This window comes from Anas acuta, chromosome 9 (genome assembly GCF_963932015.1).
Source record: "Anas acuta chromosome 9, bAnaAcu1.1, whole genome shotgun sequence".
In the NCBI taxonomy this organism is placed as follows: Eukaryota; Metazoa; Chordata; class Aves; order Anseriformes; family Anatidae; genus Anas; species Anas acuta.
The window spans coordinates 25,698,072-25,714,259 of NC_088987.1; the positions used below are offsets into that span (position 1 = coordinate 25,698,072).

A 16,188-nucleotide genomic window follows, 5' to 3' on the forward strand; every position below is an offset into this window, starting at 1 on the left:
GTCATCTCTGGGTGTTAGGCAACTTCTTCCAAGTTTTCCTCCAAAAAAATAAAAAAAAAGCGGAAAAAAAAAAAAGGCGAAGCGGCAGTGCGCATGCGTCCCGCGAGGGCTGCTGTGTGCCCAGGGCTATAGCAGTCCAAACGGCAACGCCGAGCCTTAAAAAGTCACGCGAAGAAAATATGAGCAAGTTCAGGAGCTGCGAAACCCTACAACATATTAAACTCGGTCAGTGGAACACGCAAGTCGAAGCGGGAGATTACCTTTGGGTACTTCAAGCGATGAAAGGATTTCCTCTCCGAAAAAAAATAAAAATCTCAGCACCTTCACAGAAAGTGTCACTGCGACGGGGACTCCTTTTGGGGGGAAAGTCCTTCAAACAAGCAATTTTAGCCCTCGCCCGCCCCGCCGGCACAATGACCCCTGCGGGGGCTCGAGGGAGCTGAGCCCTTCGGGGCGGCCCCAGCAGGCACCTCCCGCCAAGCGCCGCTGACCTCCGACGGGAAGCGTGTGTGAAGGGCTCGGCGGGCACCGGCGGGGGGACCCGGCGACACAACGACAAAAGGACAGGGCTGGACAAGGCAGGAACTCAGCTCACACTGGGCTCCGCTTTCGCACGCCGCGCTTCGGCCCATATGGAAAGATTACCTCGTTTGAAGACCCTGCTCTGAAAACCAGGATCTCGGAAATGAAGCCAACGAGGTGCCTGGGTTTGGTTTGGTTATTTTAATGCAAATGCCAACCTAAAACGATTAACATTAGAAGAGGTTAAAGACCAACAAAAACCACTAGTTAGGACTTGATTGTATACCACGTATAAACCAGTTTGAGAATTTCTTTTTCCAACTACTATAGAAACCAACAGAAAGACAAGGTCGTCTACACAGTGTTTTAGGAATGGCTCGGTATCGCCAGTACAAACACATATTTTTAAAATTGCACATTTGTAAAAATAACCAAAGAAATGATAGGTTTATAAATATTTATTGTAAAAAAATTCAAATATTAAAAATAAATAGTATGTTCAAACACACAACAGCACGTTCCTTCATTACCAAACGGGATGAAGGAAAATATGGAATATAAGAAGTCTGAAAAGAGATACAACATATCAACATTGCAAATGTTTTTGCAAGCTACATTTTCAGAGACGTTTCTTCTCTGTACAGTTCACATGTGGTAGATTTTCCCATAAATATGACAAGATCCGGGATTAATAATAACAATAATAATAACAACAATAACAATAATAATAATAATACCCATTCCACTGCAGTTTGACTCGGTCTTTACTCAGGAAAAGTCCCATTAAATTAATGGGGTTGCTTAGAATGGCAGGATTCAGATCATTCTGTAGCAACTAAAATAGAAGATGAGTTACAAGGTCAAGGAATTCGTTTTACAAACAGAGCATTTAATGATCTCCAATGAGAAACTCCTAAATAAGCCCTTAGAAGGGAATGGTTTCAGTCCACACAGTGATGTTTATAAAATGAAGATACAAAAGAGATGTAGTTAGACTATCTTTACACTTACGGACAATAAAACATGGGAGCATATGGAAGCCATCGCTTTGAATGCGTTAACAACTTCGATACATTGCAGTATATACACGCTTAATAGGTATTCGGACTGTTAAAACGATCAAAGCCTTTACTCTTATGTGTGTTCTGTTGCTTTCATTCTACTGGAAAGAAAACGTTTGTTGGTCACATTCTGGTGGCAATGAAGCTCAACAGTTCTTCCTCCCCAAGAGCTGCATTCTGTGCAGCATATGTGTAGGAATAATTTATTAGACAGAAAAGTTCAGAGGATAAAATGCAAAAATGGACATCATTTCAGCTTTTGAGCAGTAAGGTCATACAGACATCTATGGACATCTGTACACAGACAGTTTCACGCAGACACAGACACATATATCCAGATGTATGTCTATACACAGCATTCGATAGTTTAGTATTTTCTGCACCCTCTGGGCCCCTAAAGTTATCTTTAAAAGTTTGATTTTATCTCTTTAGAAACGGTTTAAAGCTAACGGGCAGGGTGAGTTTGACAGAGAGGAGAACAAATCGCTGACAAAGAACCTTTTACGTTTCATCAGCGTTGTTAGGACGACGAGCAGGAATGTCTCAGATAATAACTCCCACTTCAAAGATTTCTCAGCTCAATAGAAATTGGACCATCCTTTTTATTCAACCACAAGGGCTGGCACTAAAGACGACTCAACTGTTTGAAATTTTTTTCATCGTGTTTATTTTTCCCCTATTCACTGGGGTACTTGGATAAAATAAACAACAAGACAATTACTGGAACATGGACTTCTAACTTTCCCGGGCCCATGGTCCAGCGCCCATGGCCCCGGCCGGCTGGGTGTCAAGTTTCGTGCCCCACGGAGGCTGCCCGGGCCTCCGGGGGTGCCAGGGCGGCTGCCGAGGCCCGAGGTCTTCGGGGGGTCGGGGGCGGCCCGGAGGGGCTCCGCTTCCTGTCCTACCTCCCTTCGGAAGGACCGGGGCCGAGGGGTGCAGCGCCGGGGGCTCCGGGGCCGGGTTTTTTGGCCGGGGGCTGGCAGCGAGTGAGGTCGGAGGCCGCAGCCTCCCTTCGGCCTGGGCCGGAGGCTGCAGAGCCCGCCTCGGGGTGAGGGCGAAGCCGAGCGGGCCGCATCCCCGCCGAAGGGCCGGGGGTGGAGGAAGGATGTCCGTAGCGAGGGGCAGATTGAGTGTATTAAGCTAGCATGAAACCAAAGGTCAGTGCAAATGTATCTTAATAGACTGTCTCAAATGGAGTGTGCCTCCTTTGAAGGCCGCTTGCTATTGCTCTCCTCATTACCATAGCGATCCTAACGTGGCATGCTGATGCACCATAAAACTCACACTTTCAACCCCAAAATCAGGCCCTTTGAACAACCCGAGCTTGATTAGACCTTTCTCCTTTTCTTTTCCCCCTTAAAAACCATTTCCTTGCCTTTAGAAACTCGCCCTCAAATCCCAAATGCATTCTCTGATCCCGGCAGAAAGCAGAAACAAAAGTGAGCTGAGGCGACGGTTCAAGCAGGCCTTTTCTTCCTGACATTCTTATCCATTTTTATTATGATCTGGAACAAGTGCCCTGTTCGCGTGGGTTTTGTTTACCGGAAATTAAATGAAAATGATTTAGTTCACGTCAAACAAAAAATATATACTTGTATACACAAGAAAAAGGGCCTCTTAGACGTAAATATTATGTCCTTAATGAAAAGACTGGACGGGCTCCAGACTTTGCCTTTCACTATTTAAGTATGACTTGCCTATTGCCATAGAAATCCTAACTTACCATGAAGATTCACCGTTGTGAAGAAATACTTCTTTGTGCGAGCTTTCTTTGATGTCTAAGGCATAAGATTCAGGCTTTCAGCTGCGTCTGTCTAGATTACCTTGAGAGCAACGGGGTAGACATCTGTAACAAGCAAATGAAAAATTAAAGGTGATTAGCCCGCACATCCAAACACTTGTGCAAAAAGTGAAATAAAGAAATAAACAGATCTCAGGACAAGACGGAAACATCCTCCCTGCCCGCAGCTGCCTCTCCTACCTTTTCATTTCAACAGCACAAGTTTCAGGGGCTGCAGGGCCGGAGGGCAGCGCTCGCCCCCCAGTTTGGGCTCCTCTCGCATTTTTCTCGACTGGGTGAGTCGCTGCGTGCCCCTCCCGGCACGGACACACCGATGCTACCACTCGAGAGAAATGAACGGGGCGTAAAACCCCAAAAAGTTGAGCACTTCGTGCGCATGAGGCAGGGGACCCCGAGTTAGTGCCTCGGGAGGAAAATTAAGCTGCAGCAGGGGGGATGAGCTCTCTGCGGGGGTGTTTGTGCCACTGACCGGCTGTTTATTTTCCTCCAGCTTTTACATTTCTGGATGCGAATATACACATCTGTATATCCGTGTGCACGAGTGCTTGCACACACGGCAGCCCATCACCTGGGCTCAGAGGTGGTGCACAAGGGGAGAGGGGAAGCGGCTTCAGCGGCCTTCTGCCTGCACGGAGCGAGCCGTGGAAACCTCCTCCAGCAGCCCCGGCTATTTATTTGCTTACCTGCTATTCTTAAACGTCATTAAATTAATTAAAACGGCACCATTCGGCAGTTTATAGCTACCCCACCGGAGGGTTTTGTGATTTTTTTTTCCCTTTCTTTCTCTCTCTCGTCCAGAGGAGCCACCCCGGCATGTTTGTGTAGGGTCCTGGGGCACGACGAGCCTGTCAAAGCCGCGGTGCTGCTCGCTACGAGGATCTATCCCTGGCTTTATTTTCGCAAGGCCGTGGAGCAGCGGCCCCAGGCCCCCGCTCTGCCGGGGGTCGCCCGGCCCTAGCCTCCCCCCCCCCCCGCCGTGACGTCACCGGGCCGGCTTGCGGGGGCATTGCTACCCCCGGGCTGCCTCGATTAGCCACTGCCGGCGGGGAAATTATATATATATATATGTGTGTGTATATATGCATATATAGTTCTATGCTGCAAGAGGGAGAAGTGGGGGGATGCTTTACAGAAACGTCCATCGAGCGAGTTAATTAATCAAAAAATTTAATGGATCCATTTTGTACAACTCGGTAACAAATAATAGCTTATTTATATATATTTCTTTTAAAAAAAACACACTCACACAGAAAATAGTGGGCAAACAGAACACTCCAGCACGAGATACTGTTGACAGGAGGAAGTCTGTACAGCTACAAATGTGTGTGAAACTGCTTTGTTTTTTGGGGTAGGAGGGGGAAGGGGAAGGGGAAGGGGAAGGGGAAGGGGAAGGGGAAGGGGAAGGGGAAGGGGAAGGGGAAGGGGAAGGGGAAGGGGAAGGGGAAGGGGAAGGGGAAGGGGAAGGGGAAGGGGAAGGGGAAGGGGAAGGGGAAGGGGAAGGGGAAGGGGAAGGGGAAGGGGAAGGGGAAGGGGAAGGGGAAGGGGAAGGGGAAGGGGAAGGGGAAGGGGAAGGGGAAGGGGAAGGGGAAGGGGAAGGGGAAGGGGAAGGGGAAGGGGAAGGGGAAGGGGAAGGGAAGGGAAGGGAAGGGAAGGGAAGGGAAGGGAAGGGAAGGGAAGGGAAGGGAAGGGAAGGGAAGGGAAGGGAAGGGAAGGGAAGGGAAGGGAAGGGAAGGGAAGGGAAGGGAAGGGAAGGGAAGGGAAGGGAAGGGAAGGGAAGGGACTCTGGGGACTTGTAAACAGACTGGAGCGAGGTGGTCAGAGGCGGGGCTTGTGGGGCGGAGGGGGGAAGGAGGCAGCAGCCCTCCGGGGCACGGAAGCCGGGGCTCAGGTCTCTGCCTCCCCAGGGACGAACTCCCGCCGCGGCTCCTCTCCTCCTCTCCCGCTCGATCTCCCCGTGCCCCGCAGCCGCGCTCCCTGTCCCCAGCCCGCCGTGGGCCGCCCTCCGCCGCCTTCCGGCCCTAGCAGCAGGGTCGGGGCTGCCCGTCGGGGCGCGGCGGCGGGGGGGCAGCGAAGGGCCCGGGAGGGCCGGGAGGGCCACGGGGCCCCGCGCCCTGACACACGTACCATTCACTCAGGTTGGCGGCGGGCAGCGCGGGCGCGGAGGGCTCGGCGTGGGAACACGAGGCAGGGGGTTCCCGGCCGGAGTCCGAGGAGGGGGACACCAAGGAGGGCGTGGAGGACTCGTAGCCGGAGCTCGGAGGAGGGGATTTGCAGTGCACTTTCATGTGTTTTCTCAGGGAGCTGGGGTGGGTGTAGGACTTGTCACAGCCTCTCACTTTGCAGTTGTAGGGTTTGTCGCTGGTGTGGACGTGCGAGTGCTTCTTCCTGTCACTGCTGTTGGCGAAGCGTCTGTCGCAGCCCTCGAATTCGCATTTGAACGGCTTCTCCCCTGCAGGAGGCAACGGGCGAGCACAGCCGTTAGTAAGGGGGCTGCGGGGCACCCCTGACCCTGCCTTCCCTCTCTCTGGCCCTAGGCACGTCTCCCCCCCGGGGCTGCTCCCCCCCGGCCCATCCCCGCCGAGCTGCCCCGGCCGCCGTCCCCAGCCCTCCCGGCTGCGCCGCTGGCTCCGCCGTGGGAGCACCCTGCCCGGCCAGCTCCAAGACACTCCTTCTCCTGCTCTCCGTGTCGCCGTGGGGTTTTGTGAAAAAGACAAAGCCCCGAGATAAGGAAAATTTAGAGGCCAAGTGCTCTGTCCAGGTAAACAATGAGCGCCGTCCCTGCGGGCTCTAGTGTCACGCAGAAGGAGCGGTCAGTGACTTATCCCTGGGAATGTTTCTACGTTAAATACATTTCTCACACTCCCGGAGGTGTACGTGGAAATACTATTTCCATACATACACCACCTCGCTAGATCGCATCTCCTTCACTCTTCTCTCACGCTAATTACAATCCCGGGGAAGACCTGCATCCCCCTGGTCTTCCCCGCTGCCCGACTTGCTGATGCCGTGCATTAAAGCCCCAAATGTTGCTAAAAGACAGCGATGGTAGTGGGCAAAACGGTAGGGATTCGGCTGGAGGATGACTAGGCCAGTGCACGGTTCTGTCGGGGGGGTAGGATGCTCTTTTCATTTGAACCTGTTCAGTCATGGAAGGAATTGCAATCGGGATTAATTTGTCGGGTAATATGATAAGTGACGTTAAGCATAATAGAAATATAATCGTGTTGCCAGAGTCGTGTGCGAGTTTAACCTCGGATGGCATGGACAGGGCATGGTACACGATATAGAGGAGGCTTTCAAGGAAACGTGCCACAGACAGCTTCAGGATGCAGTGATGAGTACGTTATTGTCCCTGATAACAGCAAACTGCAAAAGCTTGCTTGCCAAGGAGCACGCAGATCCTGCAGCATCCGAGTATGAAAATAAACTTCTCATTCATCCAAAGCCCAAAAGTATCGGGGAGCAGAGGACACCACAAAACATACAGCCGAACCTTAAAGGTGAAGAGCAAACAAAGCCACTGTGCTCACCATCATGGCGTATATGGTGGAAAGGTCTTTGAACATGTATAAAAGCTTTGAGGTTTTGTGTTCTAATTTGTTGCCCCCCACCCCCGATCGTCACGATTAAATTTTGGAGGGACGCAGCCCACCTCTCGCTCGGCTCTGAACACGGGCACATAAAGGAAGGCATTCCAAATATTTCACACGAATGCACTTTATGCAAGATGTGTGGGAAAAAGCTCATGGCTTCGCGTTTAAAGTATGTCCTTTCCATTGTAATAATCAATGCCGATCTCTCACACCGTGCACCGCTAACATTTGCACAGAGGATTGGTAAACACCTGTCATTAGAGAGAAGGGGGGGGAGAGGTTAAAAATAAGGTCTCTTAGAAAATGATGCGAGTTGTAACCAAATACTGTCCCTATACACTGGTGTATATGCATAGGCACAAGCACGCATATAATCTAATTACAGCTCCACGTAAGGAAACAATTTGACCTTCAGCATCTAAGTTGAGACAACAAATCAAGGATATTAGTGTAGTACAAGCAAGCAGTAAGTTAGGAGACCCCAGGGAAAGCCATCCTCATAAGCACTCCGGCTGTGCAAAGTGAGTTGCATTCAGGTAAAAGCGGGCTGCGGCGCGTTCTCCTTTCTCCCGAGTTGAAAAATGTGAAACTTGGCTTAACCCCGTGAGAGAGCCTCCGAAAAGCCCCTCCGTGCGCTCAGATAGCGCCGGGGAAGAGGGGAACGTTTTCGCAGCCGCCTGCTCTGCATTCTCGGAACGCCTCGCTAAAGAGGAGCCAGCCGAGCCGTTTGCAAGTACGCGAGAGAGGCTTTTTCAAGTTTCGCGAGAGAGGCTTTTTCTTATGTGGAAATCCCTACCCGCGAGGGAGAGGCCACGTTAAAGCCCGGGCACCGAGGTGCGGCGATGCAGCCACGCAGAAAGTTCCCCGGGCGATGGAAGGAGCGCAGGAGCCCAACCCCGCCATTTTAACCCCACACTTGTAGCTGGTGCCAAAGCGGTCGGTGCAATTCGGCTGCGAAACCGGGGCATAATTCCCCGGCTCCGGGAGTGTATTAAGGTATTTACCAACTTCTCCGGGAGGTGGGAGGCCGGCTGTGGCGGCCCCGGGGCTGCGGGCGAGGCGCGGGGGGCGGCCTGGAGGGGGAGGGCTGCGGCCCCCGCCTCGCCCCATTGTTCCCGGCCCCGCCGGAAAGGCGCAAGGGGGGGGCCGGTCGCGCCCCCCGGCCCGCTGCCGGCTTCGGGGACAGCCCCGAGCGGGGAGAGAGAGCTCGGCCGTCGTCTGCAAGTCTTTCGCCTGCTCCCCGGCCTGGGAGAAATCCGAAGTCATGAATATTTGAGGAGGCAATAATTTTCCTGTTGAATCTAGGACTGTCTTCATGAATAATTTGTAGCGAGTTCTATTAGGGTTTCAGAAACATTTCGCTTTTGACAACTTCTGGGTGTTTAATAGAAACGGTGGAACCATAAAGGCCCTGCAGGAGTTTTCACAATACAGCAATTAATCACCGGGAAAGTTAAAGTGAAAAGTACAGACGCACGGAATTATGTTTAATAAACGCAAGGCTCCGATCTCGGGTTTGCCCTGAACCTGCCTCTCCGATGTAGGTCACTTTCCCCAAGAATTTCACCATTTTCTGCTTCAGAGACTTCAAACAGTGAGGCCGTTAAAGAGCAGTAAAAGTTTGTTTACTTAAGAAAAACACTGTCATTAAGGGATGAGCTCTCCCGGTTAACGGCTGTACCTGTTCTGATCCGCCTAGGAGATGGCTCGGATACAAATTATGTGACCCGGGGATACTCCTTTCTTCTCGAAAAAGGAGCCGAGAAGCCAGCAGAGGAACCCAACTTCGCTGTTGCCCCCCCCCCCCTCCGCACAGATCAGCTACTCACAGAGCGATGGAAAAATAATTAGGTGACGAGTGATGCTTGCTGTAAAATCTCCGTGCTATGCTTAGACGATAGCGATACGAAATTAGTATATATGTCATGCATATTATACCACGTCGTGTTATAGCATAAAAATGCAACTCCTCGAAGGTCAAACCGCACCGAGCATGGGGGAAGGGGAGTTTTATGAACTGGAGGGCGAAAAAAATCGTTTGGCTGTAAGCAGATCTTACAATAGGATTATGTAGTTCCCCTCGCAGTGCATAAGGCTGTACAGGAGGGGGTGGGAGGTGGAAAACCCTACACTGGAACAGATTACATTTTCCAAAAGGGACTTATTTATCTTCTTCCTCAGATTTAAAAAAAAAAAAAAAAAAAAAAAAGCCAGCGCTACAGACTACAAACACCGTCTGCTAAACAACTAATTAATACAACTTCACAAGCTGCTTCTGGAAGTGTGACAACTTTCTACGTGTAATTTCATTATTTCATTAATTATAAATGCTTTCCTGCCCGGAAGAGTTCAAACATAGTTTTGCGAGATCGTCCAGTGATTTATTTTATTTTCTCTTAGCTAGACTACCAGACATTTCTCACACATGTCCCAATTTCACTTCACATATCTGCAAATGACATTTCAAAACGTACAGGCCGAAACAATACCGGGTTTTCTTCTCCTCTTTTTCCCTCCCGAGAATCAGAACTTGCAACTCTCCGTATCTGCGAACGCACGGAGTCCCCGGCTGGCGATGCTCATTAAAAATGTCAGTGTTATTCAGATCAAACATTTGAAACCTCCTCTGACCAAAACAAAACTGTTGAACGAAAAGGTCGCAGCTGTGTTATTCTCACAATGTTAGAGCAGCAACATCTCAGCGACATCAGTCAAAACTGACTAGACAAGTTGTAACTCCTATTGTTCACATTTAATTTGTGAGCTTACACAATGATTTCATTTTTTTTTCCCCAACTACTTTAAACTGAAAAAAAAAAAATCCTCGCCTGCGTGAAGAAACAGAAATTGTAGCTATATCACTTGGTATTTTCACAGATCTACCCGCATACACGGTACAGCACTCTCCGCACAAGCAGCAAAAATATGGACAAGAATTCAATAATTCTGAGATTTGTTCTCGCTCACCTCCCCCCCACCCCACTTTTTTTTTTTCCATTTCTCCCCCCTCCTTCCAAACGGTAAAGAAGCAAACAAATCTGAGAATTTATTTTCCACAAGTACTTGGCATGCATTCAATAACAACGCAAAGGATACATTAAAACAAAATAAAGCAAAACCGTATGCTGAATAACACAGAGAGACAGTAAAGAGAGCTTTACATACTGACCTGTATGAGTTCTTTTGTGTATTTTGAGATTCTCTGATCTGGCAAACACTTTGCCACAGCCTGGGAAAGGGCAGGGGAAAGGTTTTTCACCTGTGTGGACTCTGATGTGATTTACAAGTTTGTATTTGGCCTTGAAAGGCTTCCCTTCTCTTGGACACTCTTCCCAGAAACATATGTGATTGGACTGCTCGGGTCCTCCAACGTGCTCCACGGTGACATGAGTCACCAGCTCGTGCATCGTGCTGAAAGTTTTAGAGCATAATTTTTTGGGAGTATGGTCCAACTCAATCCACTTACAGATGAGTTCTTGTTTGATGGGCTGCCTCATATAACGAAAGAAGGCCCCCGGGCCGTGGTGTGGAGCCAGGTTCACGTTCAGGTTCATGCCACCGTAGCTATGAAGCGAAGAAGCAGCAAAAGGATCTGTCCTGGAGCCTGGTACTTGAGTGAAACGTTCAGACCTGGTGTACATTTCTCCAGGTAACCCCAGTCTTATCTGTCCGTTTAGATGGCCACCTGGAGCTGCATGGGGAGGCTGCTCATGGAGTCCTGTGAACAGAGAGGGATTCCCAGCTTCTGAGTGGTGGTGCTGGTGGTGACCATGGTGTCCGGGATAGCTACCTGTTGTTGAGACAAACAGTCCGTGGTGAGAACTTGCAGCGGGGTGCTGCTCGGTCAGCCCTGGCATGAGTGGGGCCGGCAGATCTCTGCATATGAAAAAGTCCCTACCTGCTGCCAGACGCTGGGCTGTGTGAGAGATGGGGTAGGGTACTGCTGGTGACTGCGCCGGGCCAAACGCTCCTGTTTGACTAGAGACCACCTGGGCTTGGCCTGCCGGATGATGAGGATGATGATGATGGTGGTGGTGGTGGTGGAGCTGGTGGTGGGGCTGAGGGGCAGGGCCGAGCTTAAAGGCCGCGGGGCGATGCTGTGGAGGAGGCTGAGGAGGAGGATGGTGGCAGTGCCCCATGTGTTCTGGCCCGAGGCGGGACTCGGCGGCGTGCTCCCCCGGCGGCGTGGGCGCCGTGGCGTGGGGGTGCCCGGCGAAGGCCGGGAAGGCCGGCATGCTCGGAGGGGGGCGGTGGTGGTGCTGAGGGTGAGGAGCCCCCGCCAAGTCTACTAAGCTCAGCGCCGTGCTCCGCCGGGAGAATGCAGTAGGGTCCATCACTGGGATCCCCAAAGCATCCATGCTCATTAGCTTCTAACGCTAAAAAGTCACCTGATGGCGGGGAGGAGAGAGAGAAAGGGGGAAAAATATATATATAAAAAAAAAAAAAAAACTCTTTTTTTCTCCCCCCCTCAAAAAAAAAAAAAAAAAAAAAGTTTCCCCGTCCTGCTGCCCCCGCCGGCGGGGCGCACGGGCGGTGGTTTTGCCAGCGGGTGGGCTGCGCTGGGGGGGCGGCGGGGGCTCGGCTTTTGGCGGTGGCGGGACGGGGAGGTCCCCCCGCGGAGCCCGGCCTCCTCCCGGGGCCGGGCAGCCCCACGCGGTGCGGGACGGAACGAGACGGAGAGGAACGGAACGGGACGGGACAGGGCGCGGGCGGCCGCACGCCGCCTCCGGGCCGCCGCGCCAGCCCCGGCGGGCAAACAATCGCCGCGCCCTCCCATTGGCTGCCGCTTGTGTGACGTCACCGATGACAGTCCCGCCGCCGACCGAAAGAGTTAGCACCCGGCCCGGGCTGGGGGGGCTGAGCGGCGGGAGGCGGACTGCGCATGCGTCTCCGCCGGCCTCCCCCCCCACACACACCCGCCCCCCGCACCGCACCGCCCTGCCCCGCCCCGCTCCGCACCGCCCCGCCCCTGGCGGCGGCACGGCACGGCACGGGGCCGCAGCCCTGCTCGGGGCCGGGGTCGAAACCGGGGGCTACCTCCGTTCCCCGCTATCGGACATGGGCCCGGTTCCCCCGGGGCTGCCGCCGTCGGGGGAACAAAGCCGCGGGGGGAGGCCGGGAGGGAGCGCCCCGGCTGCTCCCCATTCGTATCCCGGCCTCCGCCTTTGTTGGCCCGGGGCGCCCTGCCCGTCGGGTCTCTCCCCGGGCGGGGGTCGAGGGCAGGCGGCGAGGGGCAGGCGCGGGGTTGCACAAAGGGCTCGGGGAGCTCCCGCCGCCGGCTGCTGGCAGGTTGTAGGGTTATTAGCGGGCTGGCTGCCGGGGCGATGCGAGAAGCCGGCATGCCCAGGCTGAATCGGAGGGTGTAACCCAGAAGAGGGAGTCTCTCTCCCTTCTCGGCTCGCTCTCTAGCACTTGCAGGGGACTTCCACGTAATATCCCCATCCTCGGCTCGAGGAAAAACCATCGCGATACGTTCGTGAACACCTCGCTGCTCATGCTCCTCACCTGGAAGAGCGAGCGCGGTCTGTGGGATTTGCGTTGTTAATGATGAAAGTGCGGGTAGGGGCTTCAGGCGGCTTCACGGGGAGGCCTTGTAGGTTTAGAAAAGCTTAGGGCTGCTTCCTCCCAGAAGGAAGTTCCTACTTAAGTTTTTAAGAAGGGGGTTGTGAACATTTTAAAAAAAAAAAAAGAAAAAAGCAATGAAACTTGGGAAAAGGCGGAAGAAAGAAGGCTTCCACTTCGAGAAAGAAAAACACAACTGTAAATATCTGCCCACAGCATTACCCCAGAGCTTGGGTTCTGACACAGAGTTGACTCCACCAATAAACGCTGGGTGGCACAAAACAGAGCAGCAATTAGTTCTCTAACCGTCGGACAAACTCCCAGCATTTGGGTCCACCACCTTACTGGTACCTTCCCAAAGGATGCTCCCTCTCACACACACCAGGTGAAGCTCCCCGCCCAGAAGTCTGGGTTTCCAGAAAAGTTTAACAGTATCGGCGATCGATCGGCTTTATGACAAATAGCAAAGCAAGAAAACGCCCGGCATTCTCAGCCCACCTACTCTCATAACAGAAGCTACGAGCAAACGATAGGAAATCATAAGATTAAAGCCTAGGACATACATAATTGCACAGGGGACGTTTTATCACAGTTCCCTATACCGTGGCTGGCTGCAGTTAGATATTTTGTCTCTGGTTGGCTTTCACCCTATTTCTCCTGTAACACAAAGCTAATATTTAGGTAGCTAGCTGTAGATACATCCTCATGTACATCTTTCTGAGTGGAGATGTTGAAAAGTGGTAAATGATGCAATTAGCTCTCTATCCTTACATAACATGTTTACGCAGGCATTTTACACCACACACCATCCTCACAATAACTTAACTTTCAAGTCTACTTGCTCTACAGAATGGATTTGACAGTCCTATTCATGACCATCTCAACAGGAGTGCACGGAAGAGACAAACGTTAGTAAATATGAATCTGTTACTTACAAGTGTACTGAGAGTATGCATTCCTAATAAAGCTGCTTTCCTCCTACCTACTTAAAACCCTTCATCTCTACATACTTGTTATCCACCGATTCTGACACTTCCCAGTCAAGGAGGAAACATCTGGAACAGTTTATAAATTTTATATATATATATGTATGTTATAACCGCTTTTATCCTGTGCTCCCTGAAAATATTGCAATGCTTTCTTGCCAGACACGAATGGCTCTCGGCTCGTCCCTCATTCCGGGCATCCTCCCACTCCCGTTTGTGGACAGGGAGCGAGCCCCCGGTCCGGGGGGTCTCTCCCCGGCAGGTGAAGGTGCTGGGTGCCCTCCTCGGCGGGGGCTCCACGCGTGGGGAGCGGCGCGGGGCGGGCGGGGGCCGCCACTTGGTGGCGGGGAGGCGGGGAAACGGCGAGAGGAGGGGAGCGGGGCCGAAGCCAGCCGGGCTGCAGGCGGCTTAGCTCGCAGGACATTGGGAGAAGTTGCCTGACTGTTTACGCGGCCCTTTGGCAGCTCCAGCTCGTCCGGCTGCCACTCGAGGAGTGACCGAGGTCTCCCGCTTGTTGGCAGCGACCTGAGCCGTATTGGACCAGATAAACCAGGCTCTTGGCACATTCTCAAATGTGTCAACATCAACCTGTTCAGGGCCAAGATTTTCCTTTTTAAAGTTTCTTTTCCAACCCACCTGCTTATGGCAAGGGCATCCCCTTCGGGACTCCCCTGGGACTCCTGAGCTGGGCAAGCTGAGCTTTTCCAGGCAGAAAGCAAGAACGCTCAAATAGCAAAGCAAAAACATCCTGAGCTAAAGCTGCTACTCAGACACCAGGGCAGGTCAGGTGCTAGTGTACACTCAGAGCAACCATGGTGCTCTCTTTGCTGCCTAATCCAGGGGGAATCAACGTGTGTAGATGGGCAGCTCGGTGCCCGGTACAATTTTGCTAGTAGCTGTGACCCCGATCGCAGTCCCCGGCCCCAAATCCCGCCTGTGCTGGGGGGTCTGCTTTAGAAAGGTGACAAGTGGCAGGGATGAGCACCCGGATTTCCTCCTGTAAGATGAGTCCCAGACACCTTTCCTACTTTCTGCCCCTTCCCTGCGGGACCCAGGGCTCCGACTGGCCCCAGCCCTGTAGCTCCTGCCCACGCCTCGGATCCATCCTGCCCGCACCCCGACCCTACAACCTGTGCCTGCCGTGGCCTAGGGGACAGAAAAGCAGCCGCACAGCCCCGGGGTTGGGCGCAACCCCAGCTATGCCGAGCTGCTTTACTGACCCACAGCGATTTGCCTTGTGTTTGGTAGACATCTACCCAAGCAGCAAGGTGCTTACCAATATTTCTACCTTGGCTGGAGACAGGGCTTGCTGGAAGGTGGTACAAAAGTCCCAGGAAAGTGGGAGCTGCTTGTGTTTGTGCTCCTTGAATTGGGGCCAAAACCCGCTCACCCTCGAGAGGTGCTCAGCGCAAGGGCCGGATCCTGCCCCAGGAAGCGTGGCCGAGAGCAAAAGCTGACCTCCAGCTCCCTGGCTGTGCCCTCCCAGCCCTGCCTCAGCGATCATTTCCCCTCCCCGATGAGCTGCCGGCAACTTTCCAGCCGGTGCCCCGGGCTGGGAGGGGATACCCTGAGACCTCCATACGGAAGCTTCCAGGGGGGTTCATTAGGTTTCAACTCCCGGACGAGAAGAAGGGAATAATATGAAAATCCTAATAGTTACTACTCAAAGAAAGCACAAAAAAAAAAAAAAAAAAAAAAAAAGGAAGAGAAAGAGAGGACCGAGCAGTCATCCTGCGCGGTTCCGTAAACATCGAAGTCGCCTTTGAGCGGGAGGCAGCGGCTAGCACAGGGGCCGGGCGTAGGAGCGGAGCCCGAGCCTCTGGCAGCCCCGGCAGAAGGCACTGCTGCCCAGGAGGAGGTGGGTCGGGGAGCCTCTCAGCAAGCTCAGCATCTCCTCGGAGAGAAGGGCACCGACTGGCTTGGGATCATCCTCCTCCTTTGTTTCTGTTTCCTCACTCCATCTCCGCCTACGGGGACTTATTTCAGGGTTCCCGACTAAGGGGAATTCAGCCACCAGACGAGCTAGGGCTGGTGCCTAGGTTTGTCTCTCACTTTTTGTAACCTAGAGCTACCCTACGACAGGCAAATCATATGCTTATTTAAAATAGAATATTTCATTCAGTACCTCAAGATTAAGGTATTCCTGTCAGATAAGCTGTCAGTCACTAACTACTTAGAAACCACATTGGAGAAGCCTGGTATCCCTGGTAAAGATGATACATATCATGTAAACCCCATCAACAAGATCAAAGTCTTCTTCTTTAATAGGATCCAATACATGTCAAACCTCATTCCAATCAAATCGTCCGTAAATGAATTCAAGATGAATATGTCATAGAATAATGTGACAGTGCAATCACATGGGGTCAGGGGTTGTTGTTTCAATGAGAGAGTCGTCAAATATTAATTCTAGAACCTCCAAATGAGTAGGCATTGAGCAGGATTAGGCAGCTGCTGGTGGGGCGTTGTGTCGCTGATTTGTGTTTATGCAAGTACTAAACTGAAAAAAATATTATCTCCTTTGAGCTGAAAAAAGGACATATTTTAACTTACTTGACTTTTCCAGGAAGTTTCTGTAATGTCGTTTTCTTTTCCTCATTACAAGGGGAGTCTTGTGCCTCATTTCCTGACTTTGTTCCTGTTTGGGAAGAGGGGTGGAAAGT

At 52.1% G+C, this 16,188-nt stretch overlaps 1 protein-coding gene across 4 annotated transcripts in view; it reads right to left on the reverse strand.

The window, feature by feature from the left end:
- Positions 1-260: 260 nt before the first annotated feature.
- ZIC4 (Zic family member 4) overlaps positions 261-16,188 on the reverse strand; it is a 19,676-nt gene continuing 3,748 nt past the window's right edge. Inside the window, exons 1-3 of one of the 4 annotated variants that reach the window (XM_068692350.1) lie at positions 10,147-13,724; positions 5,509-5,833; positions 261-3,429 (exon numbers count right to left, since the gene is read on the reverse strand). In XM_068692350.1, coding sequence (XP_068548451.1) covers position 3,429; positions 5,509-5,833; positions 10,147-11,341 — 1,521 coding nt within the window. In that variant the 5' untranslated portion in view covers positions 11,342-13,724 and the 3' untranslated portion in view covers positions 261-3,428. Of the gene's footprint in view, positions 3,430-5,047; positions 5,834-10,146; positions 13,725-16,078; positions 16,164-16,188 lie in introns of those variants that run through there. The other 3 variants (XM_068692352.1, XM_068692351.1, XM_068692349.1) reach the window with 3 other exon arrangements.